This window comes from Pelophylax lessonae (assembly GCF_965119305.1).
Source record: "Pelophylax lessonae genome assembly, chromosome: 2".
NCBI classification, from domain to species: Eukaryota; Metazoa; Chordata; class Amphibia; order Anura; family Ranidae; genus Pelophylax; species Pelophylax lessonae.
Genome location: NC_138769.1, coordinates 377411241 through 377435718, shown reverse-complemented (window position 1 = coordinate 377435718; position 24478 = coordinate 377411241). Strand labels below are relative to the sequence as shown.

The 24478-nt window shown below is 44.4% G+C and overlaps 1 protein-coding gene across 1 annotated transcript in view; it reads right to left on the bottom strand.

The window, feature by feature from the left end:
- The window catches only part of BRIP1 (BRCA1 interacting DNA helicase 1), a gene marked incomplete at its 5' end in the record, with an annotated part of 552808 nt that overhangs the window by 280254 nt on the left and 248076 nt on the right, over window positions 1-24478 (bottom strand). Inside the window, 2 exons of the mRNA XM_082245708.1 lie at window positions 8432-8597; window positions 17192-17346. Of these exons, the coding sequence (XP_082101834.1) occupies window positions 8432-8597; window positions 17192-17346 (321 nt within the window). The remainder of the gene's footprint in view (window positions 1-8431; window positions 8598-17191; window positions 17347-24478) is intronic.

Below are 24478 nucleotides of genomic sequence, written 5' to 3'. Positions count from 1 at the left end.
GAGAATGCAGGGTACTGGCATGGTACAAGAGGATCCGGGGTTGTGGGCATACTACAGGAGATGCAGTGCTGTGGGCATGGTACAGGTGGACCATGCCCGCAGCACTGCATCCCTTGTAGTGTGCCCGCAGCCGTGCATAATGGCAGGTAGTGAAGCTGTTTCTCTTACCTGTTCCAGAGGCGCCTTCATTTTAAAAATGGCGCCGCCCGGCGCCGACACGTCATTGCGCACGCGCCGCCGCCGCTCGTATAATTTCGGCTATTCCCGGCCTCTCCCGAGCGGCGGCGGCGCGTGCGCGGTGACATGTATGCAAAGGGCGGCGCCATTTTTAACCGCTTGCCGACTGCGCACAGTATATTTACTGCGGCAGTCGGCCCCGGCCAGGCAGAGTGACGTAGGTCTACGTCGCTCGCCTGTCACTCCTTCCAGAGCCAATAGCGGGCGGGCGCGCGCCCGCCGAGGCGCGCGCCCGCCTCGGCTCGTTCACGGAGGAGTGCGGGAGTGTGACTGGCGGACCCGATGTCCGCCGGTCACACTACGATCGCCGCTACAGCGGGAGAAAGACAGAGCGGCTTGTGTAAACAAGCCACCTGTCAGTTCTCCCTGTGTAAAAGTGAAGATCAAACAGTTCTACTATGTAGAACTGTTGATCTTTGTTTTTACACTAGTAGACCTGTCCCTACACAGTTAGAATCACGCCCCTAGGACACACTTAACCCCTCCCTGTCCAATACTGTTAACCCCTTCCCTGCCAGTGTCATTTTTGCAGTAACAGTGCATATATATAGCACTGATTACTGCAGTAATGTCACTGGTACCCCCAAAAGTGTCAAAAATGTCAGTCAAGGGTCCGATCTGTCCGCCGCAATGTCGCAGTACCGCAAAAAAAATCGCAGATCGCCGCCATTACTCGTTAAAAAAAAAAACACCAAAAATGACAAAAATCTTTCCCTTTGTTAGTAAACGCGATAACTTTTGCGCAAACCAATCAAAATACGCTTTTTGCGATTTTTTTTACCAAACATAGGTAGCGTAAAACAAATTGGCCGAAAATTTTAAAAAATTTTGATTTTTACATTTTTTTTTGGGGGAATTTCATATAAAAAAAAGTGAAAAATATTGTTGTTTTTGCAAAAATTACGCTCTTTTTTTGTTTATAGCGCGTGATCAAAAAATCGCACAGGTGATCAAATACCACCAAAAGAAAGCTCTGTTTGTGGGAAAAAAAGGACGTGAAATTCGTTTAGGTACAGCGTCGCACGACCGCGCGATTGTCCGTTAAAGTCACGCAGTAAAAAATCGCAAAATAACCCCTGGTCTTTTAGCAGGAAAATCCTCCGGTGGTAAAGTGGTTAAAACTTAATCCCATCGGAGCGGCCAGGGACTTTTTTTTTTTTTCCTTGACTCGAGTATAAGCCGAGGGGGACGTTTTCAGCACAAAAATATGTGCTGAAAAACTCGGCTTATACTCGAGTATATACGGTAATTGACTTTGCAATGCAATGAAAAAATGTGTACAATAAAACTAAACTACACTTCCCAGTATCAAACAGTAGTTAATAGGACAACTCTTTTGAACACCAATTTAAAAAAAAGGTTTGCGCAAGACAGGTTTCATACATTTAAATCTGATATATGTGTATTCATTCAACAATTCCGCTGCTTGGAAAATGCCCATTAAAGTAACAGAGGTCCCTTGTTCTAATGATCCTGTCAATTTCTTCAAGTACCAAATGGACATGCAATATCATTAAAGACAAGAATTTTGTAAAGGTATGCACGGACAACCAAGTGGCCACCTTGCAAACTTGCGAAATTGAACCCTGATGACGGAAGGCCCCAAGAAGTGACAGGGAAAGGTGGAACCTGACCTTTAACGGAATAGGCCTGAGTCATCTGTCTGATCCATCTGGAGATGGTAGCCGAAGAAGCGACCAGCCCTTTTTTTTGGTACGTCCGTAACCACAAAAAGCGAGTCTGACCTCCAAAAAGACTCAGTAGCTGCCAGATACACCTGAATCACACAAACCATATCCAAAGTATGCAAAGCAAATTCCTTGGGATGAGCCAGCTTGGGACACAAGGAAGGCAACACAATGTCCTCATTCAAATGGAAGCCAGAGATAATTTTGGGCAGGAATGATGGACAGGGACGAAGAACCACTTTATCTCTATGGACCACTAAATAGGGACTACGATAGGATAATGCCGCCTATTCCAATACTCTGCGGGCCGAGGTAATAGCCACCAAGAATGCTACCTTCTAGGATAACTTAGGCAATCTCCCGAATATTCTCAAATGGAGGTTTCTGGAGAACCAAAAGCACTAAATTGAAATCCCATGGCGGCAAAAGGGACCGTACAGGTGGAGCCACATGTTGAACCCCCTGAATGAAAGTACACACTAACGAGTGTGTGGCTAGGGGCGGCTAAAAGAAGATTGCCAAGGCAGACACTTGGCCCTTGATGGTACTCAGGGCTAAATTCTGATCAACGCCCCGTTGAAGAACGGTTAAGATCCGAGCCACAGAAGAGGAATGAGGATGAGTGCCAATCGACTGACACCAAGAAATGTACACTTCCCACGTACGACTATATACAGCTGCAAGAAAAGTATGTGAACCATTTGGAATTATATGGATTTCTGCACAAATTGGTCATAAAATGTGATCTGATCATCATTTAAGTCACAACAATTGACAATCACAGTCTGCTTAAACTAATAACACACAAAGAATGAAATGTTGCCATCTTTTTATTGAAAACACCATGTAAACATTCACAGTGCAGGTGGAAAAAGTATGTGAACCCCTAGACTAATGACATCTCCAAGAGCTAATTGGAGTGAGATGTCAGCCAACAGGAGTCCAATCAATGAGATGAGATTGGAGGTGTTGGTTACAGCTGCCCTGCCCTATAAAAAACACATACCAGTTCTGGGTTTGCTTTTCACAAGAAGCATTGCCTGATGTGAATGATGCCTCGCACAAAAGAGCTCTCAGAAGACCTACGATTAAGAAATACATAAAGCTGGAAAGGGTTATAAAAGTATCTTCAAAAGCCTTGCTGTTCATCGGTCCATGGTAAGACAAATTGTCTATAAATGGAGAAAGTTCAGCACTGCTACTACTCTCCCTAGGAGTTGCCGTCCTGTAAAGATGACTGCAAGAGCACAGCGCAGACTGCTCAATGAGATGAAGAAGAATCCTAGAGTGTCAGCTAAAGACTTACAAAAGTCACTGGCAAATGCTAACATCCCTGTTAGTGAATCTACAATACGTAAAACACTAAACAAGAATGGATTTCATGGGAGAATACAACACAGGAAGCCACTGCTGTCCAAACAAAACATTGCTGCACTTTTAAAGTTTGCACAAGAGCACATGGATTTTCCACAGCAGAACTGCCAAAATATTCTGTGATCAGATGAAACCAAAGTTGAGTTGTTTGGAAGAAACACACAACACTATGTGTGGCGAAAAAGAGGCACAGCACACCAACATCAAAACCTCATCCCAACTGTGAAGTATGGTGGTGGGGGCATCGTGGTTTGGGGCTGCTTTGCTGCGTCAGGGCCTGGACGGATTGATATCATCGAAGGAAAAATGAATTCCCAAGTTTAATAAGACATTTTGCAGGAGAACTTAAGGCCTCAACCCGATTGAGATGCTGTGGCATGACTTTTAAGAAAGCGATTCACACCAGACATCCCAAGAATATTGCTGAACTTAAACAGTTCTATGAAGAGGAATGGTCAAGAATTACTCCTGACCATTGTGCACGTCTGATCTGCAACTACAGGAAACGTTTGGTTGAAGTTATTGCTGCCAAAGGAGGTTCAACCACTTATTAAATCCAAGGGTTCACATACTTTTTCCACCTGCGCTGTAAATTTTTACATGGTGTGTTCAATAAAAACATGGCAACATTTCCTTCTTTGTGTGTTATTAGTTTAAGCAGACTGTGATTGTCTATTGTTGTGACTTAGATGATGATCAGATCACATTTTATGACCAATTTGTGCAGAAATCCATATCATTCCTAAGGGTTCACATACTTTTTCTTGCAGCTGTATCTTGGTAGAAGAGTACTTCCTGATTTTCACCATAGTAGGGATCACTGATCCAGACAAATCTCTATCCTTCAGTGCCTGGCTTTCAATAGCTAAGCCATTAAAACCAGCGACTTGCTCTTGATTCCTCGCAGGACCTGCGGAAGAAGCCTGAGCTGAGGATGATGCTGGCCTTATCTTGGCCCTAGGACGCCTGCGGCATCTGTCAAAGGACCCCGTGATCACGCTATGAACTTCGGTATCCTCCTGTGGGGCAGAACCTGCTAAAGGAGCTGCATGTAGGACTGTGCAAACAGAACTGTTTTGAAGGTGAATACCACCAGACTCAGAACCTGTATGCAAATCGGGAGAGAGAACTGTCAGTGTGACAGCAACCGGTGAATCACGGCCTGTGGTTCCTGAAATTTGTCCAGTGGAAGGACCACCCTCGTCAGAATTAAAATCAGACCTAGGTTAATCAATTCCCTGGACAGGGATAGGGGGGACCTTAGGTAGTTTGGACATCACCTGAACTTTTGCAGGAATTAAATCCACACAAGGAGACAGAGGACCAAAAAACCTGAAAACCCTTTCTGGGTAGCCCCAAAAGAAACATTTCTCGGATCTCCTTGACACTCACCAAAGAAGTCCACAGGACCGGAAACCAGTGAAGATGTCCCCCCAACCCCAATAATGGGTGAGGGCAGACCTTCATGCTGAAGGAGTCTTGTCTGTTGGCCTGGTAAAACTAGCTATAGGCTTACCCAACCAAGGCTGCTTGGAAACTCCCGAGGAAGATTTAAAAGATCTATTTCCCTTATTCTCTGTCCCAGAAGCACAACCTTTTTTTTTTTTTATGGACTGAGAAGGGCCGTTTGGCCGATATTCACTTTTTTGAAAGTATCGGTATCGGCCACAAACTTGGCCGATATAACCGATATTTTCTTAAGGTAGGGCTGCCTCCGGAGGGGAGGGGGGGGATGGGGATCAGAGCGCCGCCTGATGACACAGAGCGGGTTCTTCTGCTTACCCGGTGCGGGCTCTGTCATACGAAGTCCAGCTTCCTGGTCCCGCTTCATACGAGCTAGTACAGAAGGCGGGACTTCGTATGACAGTCCCCACACCGGGTAAGCAGAAGAAGCCGCTCTGTGTAATCAGGCGGCGCTCTAATCCCCATGCACTGGTCACTCTGCATTGGATGGGGGCAATGGTCACTCTGCATTGGATGGGGGCACTGGTCACTCTGCATTGGATGGGGGCACTGGTCACTCTGCATTGGATGTGTGATCGAATGTGCAGGATATCGGCCGATACCGATACGCTGTGACCAAAATATCGGTATCGGCCCTGGAAAAACCATATCGGTCTATCCCTAGTACTCTTCTCTCTCCCCCCCCCCCCCCGTGAAACTCTTAATGATGTCATCCAGGGTAGTCCTAAACAGGCAATCGCCTTGAAAGGGCAGGTCAATGAGAGTTTTCTTAGAGGCTTGGTCTGCGGACCAATTCTTAAGCCACAGAACGCGCCTAATCACCAGCACTGAAACAAAGTTTGGACAGCACAGGAGCTGTATCCAAAGCTGCATCACAAATAAACTGCAGCCCCTGGACCAACTGGTCCGCTAAATCAACATAAGCAGCAGGGATTTGCTCACCCCCCCCAGGGCCTGGCGCAAAAGCTTGGCCCATTCATTTAGGCTCGAGACACCAGGGCTGAGGCGAAGACTGGCCGTAATGCCAAACCAGCCATAGTAAACATGCTGCGTGCCACAACCTTCGCTTTCTTGCCAGCCAGGTCATTAAAGGACGGGGAATCCTCTACTGGGATCATGGTTGCTTTATTGAACCTGAAAACAGGAGGGTTCACCACTGGTGGACTAGTCCACTTTTTTAAGAGTGATTTCTCAAAAGGGTAACATACAGGAAAACGTTTGGGGACCACAACTGGTAATTTTGGTTGTTCCCATTCCTTACAGGAAAACCTGTCAAAATAAGGCACATAAGGAAACACATTTGGAGTGTGAGATGGCTTATGCGTACCAAACGACACAGCCACATCTGTGGCTACATCAGCCTCATCCTACATTTTTAAAGTTTCACACACTGCTGTAATAAGTGCGTCTATCAGCGGCTTTTCATTCGCTGCTGCGACCATGGAGGATGCTTCCTCATGGGCCTTTCCCCACACGCCACTTCCACCCAGGATAGTAAGGACTGCAGGACCGCTGTCAGTGCAATCATGGGAAGCTGGGGTTCTGAGGGATCTGCCACCTCCATAAGGGTGTCAGTGGGGGAGATGTGACCCTGAGGTTCCATAAGGAAGGGAAGACCTTGCAGTAGAAAAACAATAGTTTTGGTACCACTAAACGATCCTTCCCCCCCCCAAGGCTCAGGGTACCTAGCAACAGAGAGATAGAGATAACAGGGACCCCAAAGACTCACCCTACTGACCGGAGGAGCGCCGAGAATTTGAACCCAGTATCATCATGGACGCTCATCCTTGTTCATATGTCCCGGGCACAAAAGGAGGAAACTAAGAAGGAAGTGGAGAAGTTTCGCATCTCCACGAGGCCTCAGACCTCCAGCATCACATGACATCATCCCCTACACATACATAGCCGCCAACCAGAGACCAGCTAGACTAAGGGAAAATGGCTCCCCATCAGCTACACTGAAGCATGCTGCCAGGATCTTTCCTGCACCCTCTGCAATGCTGCACCCATTGCAAGGGGAACCCCCTCCCCCCCGAAGGTAGACACGTGTTTAGGGGGGACTCTGCTGTGCACTCTGCATTGGTCTTTTCACTGGGACCATTCAGAACTATACCTACACTGCAAACAGCAGGGCATGCAACTAGGGGTCTCCTACACTGGGAGCCCCTCAGACTACCAGGGGGGGGGGGGCACACACTATCCCAGGACCCTTAAAGAGTGGGACCCCAGGAGTCTCCGCTGCATTCTTGGCCCTGGGACCCCCACCAGACTCCAGGTCCAGACAGGGGGGAAAGGGAGTGGGAGAAGCCCAGCTCAGTGAGGGATTTAAGGCAGGTCTGACCGTGCCTGGAGGTTACCGGCGCCCCCCCCCCCCCAAATAAAAAATGGGAGAGGGGGACTGTACTTACCCATCCATGGTGCAGGTAATGCTCCAGACAGAACTCCTCGCCACCGAAGTAGGGAAGCTGTCAGCTCAGACCTGAGGAGGGTTGTATGCGACCCTGCGAGACGTTTAACTCACGGGTCAGCCTCTGTCTGTGAGGGTATGTTGCGGCCGACCTAGCGCGTAGCTGCGGTCTGCACGCACTCGCTGGCTGGGCGGACCACTGAATCTAGATTATCCAGCCCGGCAGTTGATTGTAGATCTCCCAAGAGAAAAAACAAAAAAAAAAGATGTAAGGAAGGAGAAAGTTGCTAGGACCAGTGATCCCAGCCGGAAGCCTAGGTTCTTAACTTCTGGCTAGACAGTAAAAAACTGATTACCTAGAGCAGAGAGGGGGGTTATATACCAGCTGAAGACAACCCATGGGCGTAGCAAGGTGTTTTTTGTTCTGCCTAGTCCTACTCCTGGAGGAGGCAATATAACCCACTAGTTATGTTTTATGAAGCGCTGTGTCCGTCGATAAACGAAAGATAAATAATACCTTACCATAAAGTGTATCTAACCTAAAAACAACCACCTTAGATGTAGTGGCTGCATTAGTTTTCTTTTTTCAGGATTTTTCTTCCTTTATTTTTGACCTGGTAAATACTGCAAACACACTTCCTAACCTCTTCATGCCCACACTCTTTTTTTTTGTATCTATGGAGGTAACTATTGTTGTCACACAGGCTGGATTCAAATGTGTCTGCATTAGTTAATCTCCATTACATGGGATGATGGGACAAGTATGTTACGCAAGAAAAATAAGGATGCATGTGCTCACAGAAAGTGATAAAGACATTGCATTTCTGGCAGCAAAGTCTCTGTACTTGCTGAAAATGTTATTCCCATGCCTGAAAGATGAAAACGAATGCAGTCTCTGTGCAGTATCTAAGGAGTAATAAACTGCAATAAGATAAATGTAGATTTTTGGGTTAAGTTATGCTTTAATATAATCTTTCATTCTTTTTACTTAATCTTGGAGTGTAGCATGCATACTGCATTGTTAAACATAGGTAGCTCAATGCCTCAGTTTTCCAGTATATGACCGGCCACCACTGCTCTCTCTATCTCCCTTATACAGACAAATCACAGTTTGCCAAGGCTGTAAATGCCATGCTGGCGCTCCAAGAAGAATTTGTTATGTGTGGCATTTCAATTATAGCATCCACTTTAACACAAAAATTCATATAAAAACGTCTAGGCAGACAGCTTGAAGCATTAGAAGAAACTGAGTGCAAGTTACCACGGCAGGATTTAAACACCAGAAATTCAGTGTATAAACCAAAGTCTTCTGACGGATATTTCTACGATTTCTTGGTCTTGCAAAGAAGCCATTTTCATCTGCAACATCTTGTCTGTTTGTCCATGTGTAAGATTGCTGCAGAGCAATTCTGTAGTCTTCTGCAAATCTGGAGAAATAAGTATAAGATTACTTGCATTTAAACATTTTAAAAGCCTTCTGCAGTGGCTAGAAGTGAGGACTTATATAATTAACCCTAAGGCTAAGTCAATTGTGGCTTTAGGACTGCTGCAACTTAATCCAGAATACTGGACTCAAAACACTGTAAATAAAACAAATTGCACTGTCCCTCTAAGTAAAAACAGATTTACAAACCAATACACAATTGAAACACTACACACCCGTGCACATGATTAAAAAAAAAACATGCAGGAAATCAGTGAAACCTTAATAAATTCATACAAGTCTACAATATTGTAAAGGGCATCAATGAATCACATATTCAAAAGTCCATAAGCAATAATTTCATAATTCTACATAAAGCAGTTGATTTACTAAAGGCAAATAGACTGTGCGCTGTTGCACTCTGCAAGAGCAGTTTCTCCAGAGCATAGTAAATGAGCAGAAGCTCTGCTGACTTCTATCATTTAATCATTTGCAAGCAAAAACTGGATTTTTGACTTACCGAAAAATCATTTTCTCTTAGGTTCATTGATGGACGCAGTCTCTGATGCATATCAGTAGGGTTATACTGCCCCCTACAGGAGTAGGACCCTAGGCAGAAAAAAAGTTCTGGCTACGCCTATGGGCAGTCCCTGGGGGTATACCCTCTTTCTTCCTGCATAGGATGTCAGTTTTGTATCAAAGCAGTGTCAGAGAAACAATACCAACCCAACTCAAAATAGAGGGGCGGCTGCTGCACCCGTCAAGGAACCTAAGAGAAAAAGATTACACGGTAAGTCAAAAATCCAGTTTCCTCTATCGTTCATTGACGGACGCAGTCTCTGATGCATATCAGTAAGGACGTCCCAAAGCAGAAACACAGGGAACAGCATAGTGTTTTTTATGATTGCTTTAAGGAGAAGCCTCTGAATTGGAGTAATTACAGTCAGGCCTACCTAAATTTAAAAAAAAAAAATTTTTATCTCTTTCATTAACCAGTTTCTCTCTGTACGTTTTTTTTTTTTGTGTTCAAAGCCTGACTTACACAGTTGTTTCTTTTTTTTTTGTTCAAAGTCTGACTTACACAGTCGTGTTAAAAGAGGACCAATTGATATGGTAATCCCTACCATACAGGGAGTATCTTTTGTATAGCTGCAAAGTTTGCAAGCATTTTGAATTTTTTTTTTGAACTAACATACAGCTTCAATTCTCTTTAAAAAGAGAAAGGTGTAGGGCAAATGTAATGTTGAGCTAGCACCAAATCTGTACCTGTTATTTTTTTTTTTCTTTAATTTTTACACTTTATTTATTTGTTTATTTTATTTTAATTATTTTTTATTTATTTTTTTTTATTCAAATATTTTTTATTTTTAACTATTTCTCTTTCTTTCCTTTATCACCTTAATTTTTGGGGTGATTCTTAAGTTTGGTTTTGCTGTAAAAAAAAAAAAAAAAAAGAGGGGTGTATGGGGAACATTATAGTGAGAACATTTAAAAATATTAGTATAGAATATTAAAGCTTACATAGAGCATTTTGTGTACGGGCCAATTCCTAACAGTTTTGTATCCATTCCACCATTGAAAAATTTTTTATATATATTTATTAAAGCTCCCTCTTGTCATTTAGCTATTACCAACTATGGCAATAGTAACAATAACACCAGGTTTTAGCAACAGTCAAAAGTCAACAATTGTTTGTTTTGTACATGTTACACATAGTCCGCTCTACAGCCCAGATATGTGGCAGTCATCACATGTGGTCAGTGTTTTTTTTTTTCTCTCTCCAAGTTAAAACCATTGGTCAATTTTTTTTGGGTGCCATGATTAACCGCTTCCCCACTGCTCACTGTGCTGCTACTGCGGCACAGTGGCACGTTATCGTCTGGCGACATAGGTCTACGTCACCAGACATTCCCCTCTCTCAGCAGCGCGCGCGCGCCGCCGGAGATCGCCGCTGCTCTTCCCTGATCGTCGGGGAATCTAGTTTGGAGATCTGCCCGCTAGTTTGGCGCTCCCACCGCCAAAATCACCGCCCATATAGCTTCAAAAACATGGCCACTGCTATTTTCAATGAGAAAACCACAAGAAAATGGCTGCTGAGGCTACACAAACATGGCCCCGATCTACAGCTCAAAGGCTACAAGAAAACGGCGGCCCCGCACTGCACGGCTTCCAGGAGCCCAGAGGGACCCCAGGAGCTCCCAACACTATCCCAGCAGGAAGGGGGGCCCTGGCAGGAGCCCCCACCAGGTAAAGCCCTCTCCCAAAAGTCGATTTTCCAGTCGCCGGCGGCGCTCTCCCCCCCCCCCATCATCAGCTCGACACCCCAGACCAACCGAAAAGGTATGGCCACCCCATGGGAGGGAAGGGGGGAGTGTGCAGATTGGGGGGGAAACAAGTCCGCAGAGGAGAACCGAGAAAATAAAAAGGTGGGGCACTGCATGGGAAGGAGGGGAATCCGGGGGTCTGGACCGACCCAGGGAGGGGTCCACATCCACCCCAAAAACCTCCAGGGGTAGAGGGGGGACAGCTACTTACCATACCAGGAACAGCGTGGGCACCGCTCCTGACAGATCACCTCACCATCGGAATGGGGGGGGGGGCTGTCGGCCAAGAGGAACGCTGCGACCCAGGCCAAGGCCAGGTCGTATGCGCGTTTGCGAGACGTATAACTCGTAGGCCAGCCCCCGTCCAGTGGGGCTATGTCGCAACCAACCAAGCGTAGAGCTAAGGCCTGTGCGTGCTCACTGGCGAGACTGGGGGGGCCCTCTGGATCTAGATTATCCAGTTCGTCGCCCAGCCTGGAAGTTGGTTGTAGATTCTCACAGGAACAAAATAACAAAGATAGGAAAACTAGAAATTGCCAGGACCAGAGATCCCAGCAAAGAACTAGGTCCTTACTCCTGACTAGGCAGAAAAAAAGTGCCTCTAGCGGAGAGTGGGAGTATACCCCCTGGGACTGCCCCATAAGCGTAGTCAAGATTTTTCCTGCCTAGTTTCCTACTCCTGTAGAGGGCAATATAACCCAATGGTCAAGAAGATAAGGAGCTGTGTCTGTCAATAAACGAAAGAGAAAATCCCATTTATTGGGGCTCCTCCCCACCCCTCTTACCCACAGTGCAAAGCCTAAATGCAAATTTTTGACTAGGTTTCCAGGAAAAAGGACTTTTACTTAGCTATTCTTTTGCTCTTACAGGCTCCCTACACCATTCCCCACAGCTTCCTCTTTAACCAGTTCCTGCCCAGCCTATAACAATATGAAGGCTGAGCGGGCCTCTTGTCGATCCAGGTGGATATCATATGACGTTCTGCTGGATCTCGGGGCATCACAGCTGCGCAATCTGTCATAGGCTGTGTCCATGCTTGCTGCCGGTACCAATCACAGCATGTCACATGACAGTTGTAACCAATGGATGGCTGCCTTTCATGCCACCCATTATGCCAGCTGTGATTGGTCAGTGTGATCACATGGTACTGAAAGGGCCAATCACAGACCACCTGTACCATGTAATTAGCTTTCGCCAATACCAGCTAATCAAAACAGTTTGAATACACCAGTTTCATTCAGTAAAATGCTTGCTTATAGCAATGTAATGCACAGCTAAAAGCAATCATAAGGTGTAATAAAATTTTTTTTTTAAATCCTGATCATTTCCCCAAAGTTGTACAATGTTACTATGGTAACATTAAATTGCTCCGGTCACAGTGTGTTAATAACAAAAAAGGTAAAAAAAAAAATGAATATATATGTTTTTTTTATTTCCTACTGTCACCAGTCCGTTTTGCGGATCACCACCACACCAGTTATAGGATACCGCTGTACTGCTGCAGTGACTATATGTAAAAAAAAAAGTTGAACATTCTTTTTTTTTTTTTTTAATTTTTAAAAAAATTATGACAAAAAAAAAAATCACAACTTAAAAAAAATAGCCGTGCCTCTAAATACCTTGGACTTACTAAATAGCTTGGACTATCTATTTAAAAAAAAAAAGGGGTAACTTGGGGTGTATTTGTACTTGAGTATTTGTGTGGCATTTTCAAACCTCAAGAAATGAGACAGGCTCAGTACATCAGGATTGATCAATTTTCAGATATATACCATAGTTTGTGGACTCTATAACTTTCCTACAGACTAAATAATATACACGGATTTGGGTTATTTTTACCAAAGAAATGTAGCACAATACATTTTGACCTAAATTCATAAAGATTATATTTGCAAAAATTTTTAAAACAGAAACAAAGAAAAATGCGTTTTTTAGAAAAAATGCTTAGTCTTTTTTCATTTATTAACCACTTGCCGCCCGCCCGCCGTCAAATGACGGCGGGACAGTGCGGCCATTGTTCTGGGCGGACGTCATATGAGGTGATCCCATTCAAACGATCGTGTGCACGCCGCCCTGCACTGCCGGTGTCGGCGTGTCCCCGGGACACACCCCGTCACCGGCAGGGGGGAAACAGCCAATGGGCATGGCTGTTTCCCAAGTGATCGGCTGTGTTCCAATGACACAGCCGCTCACAATAGCAAAGCCCGGAATTAGACCGCGCATGCGCGATCGGGAGCGCGCAGCGCGGTCATGTCGGTGGCTCTGTGTTCCCTAGGAACACAGCTGGTCACCGGCAGTAGTAAACAGTCACTGACAGTGACTGTTTACTATGTGATCGGCTGTGAATCCATTCACAGCCGATCACAAAATGTAAACACAGTGCAGTAACTCACTGTTACTAGCTCTTCTCCCCTCACACAGTTTCCAGTGTGAGGAGAGCAGAGCTAGAAACAGTGAGTTACTGCTCTGTACACCTGTAAAAGTAAAATCACAAAAATAAAGGTCCCCACACAGTCCTCCTCAGCCCCCTCCAATTGCACCTGTCACCCAACAGTCACCTCATCAGTGCCCAGAAATTGCCGCCCATAAGGCTACGTTCACATGTGAGCGTAGCAATCGCGGGCAGAATCACCGCGATTCTGCCCGCGATCCGGAAATCAATGCAAATTGCGGGACGCCTGTGCATTGCCCCTGATTTGCAATAGCACCCCAAACGCTGTGCGATGTTGCCACGATTTCCACCTGCCGAATCGCGGTAACATCGGTAACATCGCGCAAACAACGCATGACGCCCAAAAAAGGTACAAGAGCGATTAGGCAGGCGGAAATCGCTGCAACATCGCACAGCGTTTGGGGTGCTATTGCAAATCACGGGCAACGCACAGGCGTCCCACGATTTTCAATGATTTCTGGATCGCGGGCAGAATCGTGGTGATTCTGCCCATGATCGCTACGCTCACATGTGAACATAGCCTAAAGTGCACCTGTCACCAGAGACTGCCATCAGTACCGCCGTGCACCATCGCCCGTCACCTGTCACCCATCGGTGACCATCGCCCGTCACCTGTCACACCATCAATCACTGTCACCTGTCACCCCATCAGTCATCGTCATCTGTCACCCTATCAATCATCGTCACTTGTCACACCATCAGTGATCGTCACTTGTCACCCCATCAATCATCGTCACTTGTCACCCCGTCAGTGATTGTCATCTGTCACCCCATCAATCATCGTCACTTGTCACCTCATCAATCATCGTCACCTGTCACCCCATCAGTCATCGTCACCTGTCACCCCATCAGTCATTGTCACCTGTCACCCCATCAGTCATTGTCACCTGTCACCCCATCAGTCATCGTCACCTGTCACCCCATCAGTCATCGTCACCAGTTTGCCACATACATGCAACCACTTACCGACCGCCTAACGACTATATGCGTCGGCCATTAAAAGCTAAATACTGGGGTTATGGCAGCAGATAGCTGCCATAACCCCGGTATTTTTTTAAACGGCGGGCGGTCGGCTTTCAGATAAGGGTGGTCCCAGTGGCGGATTCACAGCGGAATTACCCTTACGGTGCAGGGGAAGAGGTGCCCCCCCCCCTCCTGCCGCGTCCCAGATGTTTTCCCAGCTTACCGGACCCGCAGGCAGCGGGGAAATCTATCTGGTCCCGGATCCTCAGAGACAGGAAGTCGAGTGAGGGCAAGATGGCCCTCACTCGACTCTATGGTCTTGGAGGACCGGAGCTACATCAAAAGTCGTTGCCTAGCAACCGGTTTAAAGGGCCGCTTTTCACATTATGGGAAAAAATTGGGCTAAATTTACTGTTTTCTTATTTTTTAGTTCAAAAAAGTGAATTTTTTTCAAAAAAATTGCATTTGGAAGACTGCTGCGCAAATATGGTGTGATAAAAAAGTGTGATAAAAAATATTGCAACGATCTCCATTTTATTCTCTAGGGTCTCTGCTAAAAAAAAATATATAATGTTTGGGGGTTCAAAGTAGTTTTCTAGCAAAAAAAATGATTTTAGCTTGTAAACACCAAGTGTCAAAAATAGGCCCAGTCTTAAAGTGGATAAATGGACAACTTTGTGAAAAGTGCTACTTGGATGTTCGGCCTCTGTATGTGGCTAGGCTGTGTAAAAGTGTTACACATGTGGTATCGCCATACTCAGGAGGAATAGCAGAATGTATTTTGGGGTGCAATTTTTGCTATGTACATGCTATGTGTTAGAAATATTGCATAACTGGACAGCTTTGTGTAAAAAAAATGCGTTTTCATTTTCTTTCCACATTTTCCAAAAACTTGTGGAAAAAAATGACATATTCAAAAGACTCATTATGCCTCAAAAATTATACGTTGGGCTGTTTGCTTTCCAAAATGGGGTCATTTTATGGGGGTTTCCATTGTCCTGGTGCTCCAGGGCCTTCAAAAGTGCTATAGGTTGTCAGGAAATTATATGTGTAATTTGTGCTCCTAGAATGCCGGACGGTGCTACTTGGATGTTAGGCCTCTGTATGTGGCCAGGCTGTGAAAAAGTCTCACACATGTGGTATTGACATACTCAGGAGGAGTAGTAGAATGTGTTTTGGGGTGTAGTTGCAAGTATACATATGCTGTGTGAGAGAAATAACCTGTTAATACGTCAATTTGTGTTAAAAAAATCTTCATTTTGCAAAGAGTTGTGGGAAAAAATTACAACTTCAAAAAACTCACCATGCGCCTTATTAAATACCTTGGAATGTCTACTTTCCAAAAAGGGGTCATTTGGGGGGTATTTGTACTTTCCTGACTTTTTAGTGTCTCAAGAAATGAGATAGGCCTTCAGTACATCAGGTGTGATCAAGTGTGATACATTTTCAATGATTAGCATCATAACTTGTGGACTCTATAACTTTCACAAAGACCAAATAATATATACTTATTTGGGTTATTTTTACCAAAGATAAGTAGCAGTATAAATTTTGGCCAAAATTTGTGAAGAAAAATTACTCATTTGCTAAATTTTATGACATAAACAAAGAAAAATGCGTTTTTTCACAATATTTTCAGTCTTTTTTTATTTATAGCACAAAAAAAAAAAAAAAACAGTAGTGATGAAATACCATCAAAAGAAAGCTCTATTTGCGTGAAAAAAAGGACACAAATTTTTTATGGGTACAGTGTTGCATGACTGAGTAATTGTCATTCAAAGTGTGAGAGCGCTAAAAGCTGAAAATCAGTCTGGGCAGGAAGGGGGTGAAAGTGCACTGTAGGCAAGTGGTTAAGCAAAAAGTAAAAAATCCAGTGCTGATTAAATACCACCAAAAGAAAGCTCTAGTTGTGTGAACACAATGAAAAACAATTTAGTTTGGGTACAGTGTTACATGACTTTGCAATTGCCATTGAAAGTGCGACACGTTGAAAGATAAAAATTGGCCGGTATTGAAATGGTTAAGATGCCCTGCCGGAAAGAGTTCTGCATTATACTTGAGGACATTGAGGGACCACCCACAACCCAGAGCGTCAGGGAGAAGAGCTGAGTGCCAACTGCAAGAGAATTGAGGGATAAAGTAAAAATCCTTTTTAATGGTAACCTAGGCATACAACACATATTTAACCATTGTAGTGTGGGGGAAGCCCCAGGGCAAGGGAAGTGTTTTTTTTCCCTGGTTCAGCTTTAAAAAAGAAAGCAATATCACCATGGCAAAACACCAATAACAGAATTATTTAGTAGAGCAGAATACAAAATTAAAGCGGAGTTCCAGCCTCAAATACCCTTTTTAACTAAAAATACCCCTATAATACTAATTCATCGCCCTTTACAGAACCGCTATTCTCATACTTACAATGTGTACAGTATTGGATTTTAGTCAAAATCTTACTTTTAAAATCGCTGTCTGGGCACGGCCATCTTAAACATGGGCATCTGAAGCCGCAGTGTAATCTGCTGTGTCCTTCTTCCTGATTCCAGGGAGTGTTCTGGGAGTTCTTCCTGATTCCAGCCTCCTGGGTGTGATGACAAACAGCTCCCAGGATGCAATGCAAAGGCGGAAGTGATGTCGGTGGCCGTGGCCACAGAGGGGGGAAAAGGAGGAAGTACAATCAAAAATGCCCTGAAAATAAGGTAAGGGACCCCCGAAAAAAATTGAAAATGCCCAATTGTTGATCAGCAAAGCGAGCACTCCAGGAATCACTAAAGTTGCAAAATAGGCCGGAACTCCACTTTAAGGCCCACACGACAGCATGACTGTGACATTCCCTTTATAACAAGAGATTAAGCTGACACTAACCTGTTATTATGGCGAAATAAGTAATCAAACACAACAAACAACCCTTTCAACACCATTTGTGTTTGAGAGCTGAGTACTGGCACTTTCACTACAGTTTCTTGACCATTTAACATAGTTGTCTTTTCCTCCTTCTCAACCACAGCTGCAAGATTACCCTACAGCAAAATAAGAAAAGAGGGAAGCATTTCTTGTTAATATGCAAATGATAGCTACATTAAAGATGAACTTTGTGCACACAGACTTTCATTTAAATATATTCCTCAATAGCCACATAAGATATTAATCTACTTTGTGTACATCAAATTGCAAACTCAGATATTGCCTTGTAAATGTAGCAGTAAAACTATCCCTGTGCTGCACATAACCTGTTCAGAGAGCAGAGCTGTGGAGGGACCCAAAAGGTCTGCCCCCTGCAGGCTGCCTGCAGAAAAATACAGGGGGTTGGTATATACAAGAACAATTACTCTGCATAAGGAAAGAACAGTGACCAGTCTTTATTATAGGAAGCTCCTGCATAAAGAGAAAGTTTCATCCTGGATTACTGCACAGACCTGAAAGAAATACTCAAAGTACACCAGCTCTGCCAAAATAAAATAAACCTATATCAGTACAAGGGATACAACTTACTATTAATCTGTGTCCCTTGTGCTGCTATCTCCTGGATTCTCCTAATCCTGCAAACCCTGCCTCCCATGTATACACACACACACAGTTGTGCAATCTTTTGGTGCAGTTAGGATTAACAGAACTGAAGGAGCTCTGACAGGCACTCATCAAGTGCTCACTAAGGTTTCCCTTTCTGCCAAGCTAATTAATAGAATCCTTAACTACAGCTTCTATAAAGGAAACATGATCTATGAATGGGGGGCTGACCTTTCAATCATCTGTCCATCCTCCATTCATAGACAATATAATTCAGATTAAAAGTAAGCCATGACCCTTGTGCAGGTTTCCGTTTTCTTTTTTTTTGGGCTAAATTTAGGCTTCAACAGACAAACCTAATTCAGATTTAGCAGACGCAACAACAAAATAAAGATTCCCAATAAGACATAACTCTAAAATAAAGGCACCTAAAATAATTAAATTCCTAATAGCATTTTTTAAATTCGTTTTTGGCTAAGTTTTATTAGTTTTCTTTTTAAAACTGAACTTCACCTAAAAGGGGAAGTTCTGCTCTTCCATTTCCGTTCCACTTTTTGTAGCTGCTGACTTTTCATTTTGAACAGTTGACTGGACAACTGCTTTAAGCTTAAACTTATACCAGTTTTAGTAGTATACACATACAATATTGGTTTTATAAACAAATAAATGTTCCCCCTACTTGAGAATTGTTAAAATGGAACATGTTACACTGGTTTTAAATCAATTCCGTGTTTGGACTGACCAGAAATGGTCAATACAAAATATGACATCAAGATGTTGGATGGAAGCTAGTGGCTTTATTCCTTCTGAGATGCCAACAGCAGTTTCTCTTTCCCACCCTCAAATATGATCATTCAGATTTAATCTGCCATAAGGGCAAGTTGGAAGGAGAAGAAAGCGGTGTGACACACCCTGCGGACTCTTGTTGGGCCCCAGAGAGACCGTAAATTAGGGGTGTGAACCAAGAAATGGGATTTTGAAGGTGAAGCTTGCTGAGGTATATAATAGATAAATAATAATGAGACAAAATAAAATAACAAGGTTTTATTACAATGTTTGTAAAAACAATCACAGACAGTGATAATGATTCAGTGCATAAAGATACATAGTATACAAGGAACCATAGTTGTGTGGTTAGGGCCACTTATGTCCGACATGTTTCGCCAGCAGGCTTCCTCTGGGACATTGCAAACTGGTGACCTCAACACAGGCTCTAAATATAGACAATATACAATCGGTTTAGACATAGTCATAATAACATTTAACAACTATTGATGTATTTGAAATCTGAGGCTCACCAAAGGTTGTATTTAAAGGTTGTATTGCACATGTATCCATATACCAGGGATCTCTGCCGTGTGTCCAATGGTGGGTAAACACCCTGAACTCGAAGTCCAGCCAGGTCAGACCTTGCTATATTAACAGGAACCGGACCGGGCTATGCCGAATCACAACATATCTAGAGGGATCAATAATTTGTAAGAAGAAAAGCTCATCACCAATAATCCCAAAATATGCTTGGGGGAAGAAAGGGGTTGTGTATGAGTATCACAAGGTTGGTCTCCAAGAGCAAGGCCAAAAGGGTGAACAGAGCAGTGAAACGTAGTGATGAGCAGAATCAGAGAAAGTGAGAAAATCCTACAACCAGAAGATATAAAGGTAGACAATTGTACCATGTGGAGTTGAGCAAAGTGAGTGCCCATATAGTATGAATAGAAACAGGTAATACAAGAAACCACATATAGAGCAAATAGTTATCACATACAAAGTGTGACAAGGTGCCTTGAAGGTTGGCTAAGGAATGACCTTAGGTATATATCTGTACAAGACTTGAAAAGTGAACGAATATAGTGCGATATTAAACAGACCCAGTCCATAGTAGAAAATAGCAAGAGAAGAGTCAGGCAAGTAAAGTGATGTGCCAATCCGCAGAAAGTGGCGAACAGATCCCGCAGAGAGCCGTGCAGTCTGGAGATCCAAGTTGGTGAAACGCTTACCTTGAGTACTGAGATCGAGTGGTAACAAGCAGCCGCGCCACTGTAGTCGTGGCCTGTTTGTACCATGCTGTGTCCGGCATTTTATGCGCGGTCCCACCGGAAGTGACGAGGTACCTCGTGACCTCCAACTAATCACTTCCGGTGCGGGCGCCATCTTGCGGTCCTAGCCATGCCTGCGCCGCAAGGGAAGACGGAAGCAGGCGGGTCGGAGCGCTGCACATCCGCCATGAGAGGAGGGCAGACTCGGGGAATAACGTGGGAGGAGAAAGATGGACAAGGGCAAGTTGCTCACTGGCATAAAGTCAAACAAAACAGTAAGATATCGGAATGGGTTGACAGCACTGGAGCCCTAGCAACAGCCTCCAATACATGCTGCAACCTGTTTAAATTTATGATTTGTATTTTTTCTGCAGCAACAAGCAAACCATTCTATTGTATATACAGGATGTCGGGGATCAGTCCTGGATGAGAGATACACTATATTACCAGAAAAAATACCCCAAACTTGCTTATCCATGTCTTTATGGGCCATGCATTGTGCACTGGTCTAAATTATTTGGTGGAGGGGGGATTATGGTATGGGGTTGCTTTTCATTGGTTGGGCGTGGCCCCTTCGTTCCAGTGAAGGGAACTCTTAAGGCGTCAGCATACCAAGACATTTTGGACAATTTCATGCTCCCAACCTTGTGGGAACATTTTGGGGATGGCCCCTTCCTGTTCCAACATGACTGCGCACCAGTACACAAAGCAAGGTCCCTAAAGACATGGATGAACAAGTTTGGGGTGGAGGAACTTGACTGGTCTTGACCTCAACCCAATAGAATACCTTTGGGATGAATTAGACCAGAGACTGCAAGCCAGGCCTTTTAGTCCAACATCAGTGCCTGACCTTACAAAAGCGCTTCTGGAAGAATGGTTAAATATTCCCATAGACACACTCCAAAACCTTGTGCTGCAAAGGGTGGGCCAACTCAATATTGAACCCTACTGACTAAGACTGGGATGCCCTTAAAGTGCATGTACGTGTAAAGGTAGGCATCGCAATACTTGGTAATACAGTGTATTTGTACCCTTTGATTGGGTTGTGGTGCCTTTATAGGGGACGATAAGAGACATTTTTTGAGGAGCACTCAGAGGTCCACACCCATGGAGCGTAGGGGGTTCCAGTTGGAAAAGAGAAAACCAATTTGCCGTTTTCTCAGGATTGGTAGGCCATGATATGGGACTTGGACTTCAGAGGTTTGGACAGATTTTTTTAGTGGAAAGAGTCTCCAACTTTGGCTATGGGTATCTTGGGCCTGTAAGGATTACCTCACCTGTGAGAGAGGGCTGAAATGGGTAGGAAGCTGTCAGCAGGTGTCCATGAGGTGTAAGGCAGAGCAGGACATTGCTTATAGGAAAGAGCTACATCATGGCTGCTAAACCTGTGGCCCTCCAGCTGTTGCAAGAACTACAAGTCCCATGACGCATTGCAAGCCGCTGAAAGTTACAAGCAAGACTACTACTGAAAGAAGGAGATTGTTAAAGCCCTCGGTCAGTCTATATAGAGGTCCAGCAGCAGGCCCCCGCAGAAGCTAATTGCCATCATGAGGAAGCCCAGGTATGCAGGGAGCAGACTTTAGCTCTAATGATAGAGACTCAGCAGACCCAGACAGAGCAGCTCAAGGCTCAGAAGGAGTCTGTGCAGGACCAGCTGACCTCTTGGCCACACAGGGGTAGTTGGGAAAGTGAGCCCTGCAACTAAACCCTGAGGAAGGAGTCTGTCCTGCGTCTGACGTCACAAGCCGGAGGATGTTCTTTGCCGCTGCGGCGACTGTGTCACATCGTCTTACATCGTTTTGAAAGCTATTTTAAGCCATTTTAAAGATATAAATTTGGTGAGTGCAATATATATCTTCTAATAAAGTATATGTTTAAGACGTACTGCACCACTGGTCCTTTTTATCTTTTTTGGTACCATCCACCGCATGGGAATCTTGTAAGGACCAAACACACTGCACTTTTCAGCCCTATGTGCCTTATGTGAAGATATAGAGCCGGGTGTCTACTATTAAAGTTCCTTTTGGATTGCAAAGGCTTCTTTAGATCACTGAGAGTAGTGATCTAATTTTCTGGTAAGAGGCTCGCAAATCCAGGTGGTGGAGGTGCATGCTTTTATCTGTACACCAAGTACCGTCCTGTTGTCACATATCCAGGTGTCAAGAACGTGGACTTGTGTGTTTCAGTGTTCAGATAGACTTTTGGGCTTTATTTATTAAGCGCTGCATTTTATTTTATAAACCCTGAGGGTTGTTTGCATACATGGGGATACTAAAGAGTACCCATTGGTGCCAGTGGCAATCACTACTGCCTGTGGCAGTTACCCAGGAAGATGGGGTGGTACCTAACCTAATACATAATAGTATAGTGGGTCGAAACTGTCCTCTCTTCGTGGAACTATGGGACTATGTAAGCAGACAACTGCTTAAACAGCGTGACTGTTTTGTTGCCTTTGCAGGGGTGGACAGTGTGACTCAAGAAAATGTTGAGGTGGTTATACTGGTGATAGATGGTATACAGGCTAGGAAGACCCCTGAGTGGGGGGAATCTTCTCTTGTGCAGGTCACGGTTGAGGAAAACAAAGAAAACCTCCTCACTACAGGTGATGTCTGAGGAGGATGAAAGAGAGAATTCCTCTAGTCCAGTAAATCCAGATCTGAAGGTGTTAAAGGGTGCACTTGGCTGCATGCAAATGAGGGACCCCATGTTAAAAAATGCCACAGAACAAGTTACAGTAATTATTGGGGGTATCACAAGTGCCTGAGGCTGAGAGAAGGTTTCAGCACTTTGCATTCAATGGTGGGTTGCTGTACCAAGTCTCCTCAGTTTAGAGTTAAAACAGAAGTATAGTCAAAGCTATTTTGGCTGTACTTCTATGGATCACAGGAGTGCAGTTCCTTCTGCACTCCTGTGATCCAATTTCAGCCCACAGTGTGCTGAACCCCCGCTGTTGGCTGACGTCACAGAGCCAGTCCAGGCTCCAAAATGCTCCCGACCATATGGTTGGGACCCACCCCCTCCACAGCCCAGCGCTCCAGTGAGTGCTGGAGGGGCAGAGCAGAGTGCCGGAGACGCACAGTCTCCAGCTCTCTGCTCACAGAATGCTGAGAACTGAGCAATCAGCAGTGTTTAATCGCTCAGTTCTCAATGCAGAGCCGGCGGAGAGTATAAATGTTTTTGTTTTCTAAAACCCATACTTCTAAAACCCATACCAGCTACTGGTCCCCCAGCCTTTTAGATGCATGGTATTCAACTTAGCTCATAATGATACATTGGGGGGGTCACCTGGGGGCCGGGAAAAAAAAGAGTCACGGATAACAGATTAGTTCTACTGGCCAGGGATCACTGTTGAAGTGAAAAGGTATGGTGGTTCATGTCCCACTTGTCAACTAACTGCTCCATGATAGCATTTTAGAAAGCCCCTGGTGCCTCTGCCTATTATCAAGGTGCCCATTAAGCACATTGCAATGGATATGGTAAAACTGACTCAGGGACACCAATACATCTTGGTGGTATTTGATTATGCAACAAGGTATCCAGAGGCAGTCCCCTCTGAGGACGTTATTTAACATGTTCTCATGAACTGGGTTACCTAAAGAGATCTTGAAGGAACAAAGCAATTATGTACTTCTCTCTAACACTCACAAACAGAAGGGGTCGCCAAAAATGCCAATAAAACACTAAAAACTATGCTCAAGTGGGTTGTACAAAATGATGGATATGATTGGGACTGCTTACTCCCAGTGCTTATGTTTTACCATAAGAGAGGTACCTCAAGCATCTACCAGGTTTTCCCAGACTGGACTGGGTAAAAGAAACCTGGGAAAGTTAATCTTCTCCACATAAGGTTGTGTTACAGCATGTTTCCCAAATGAGAGACAGATTTACTAAGCTGATGCCCCTGGTAAAGGAGCAATTACAGAGGGCACGAGAAGCACAGAATCCGGTGTACAACCGGTCCGTCAAACTTAGTTCTAGGTTGGGGACCGGGTGGTTGTGCTCTCCCACCGTAGAGAGCAATTTCTTAGCCAAGGGGCCATACAAGGTAGTAGAAGAAGTCGGTGAAGTAAACTATAAAGTACACCAACTCAAGAAGCAGAAGCCTTACCAAATCTACCATGTGAACATATTAAATTACTGGAATGACCGAGAGCAGGCACCTGCCCTAGCTGAGGTTAGTTTAGAACCCCCTGTACGGGTAGACCTAGTTCCAGTTGCCACAACCCTGTCCAAGCCATAAACTCAGCAGGTAAGAGTATTTTACAGAGAAATAGGGAGATGTTTTCAGGACTGCCAGGTCTTACAAGTGTGATTTAGCATTACATTATCAGAGCCTAATGTGAAGGAGTAAAACCCAATCAAATTACTGACACACAGAAAAGCAGTGTTGGAGAAGTTTTAGAAAATGCTTAAACTTGATATGCTTGTGTTGGAAAAATAAAAGATACACTTTTATTTTACAAAGTCATCTGGCTGGTCATTCAGAACCAAGAAAATCAGATCCATTATAAATAACTATCACAATTACTTTTTTCAGATTCTTTTGAAATAGCCCATTTAGTGACAAGAGACAACCATGTAATAAAGTCTGGGAAAAGGCTTACAATTT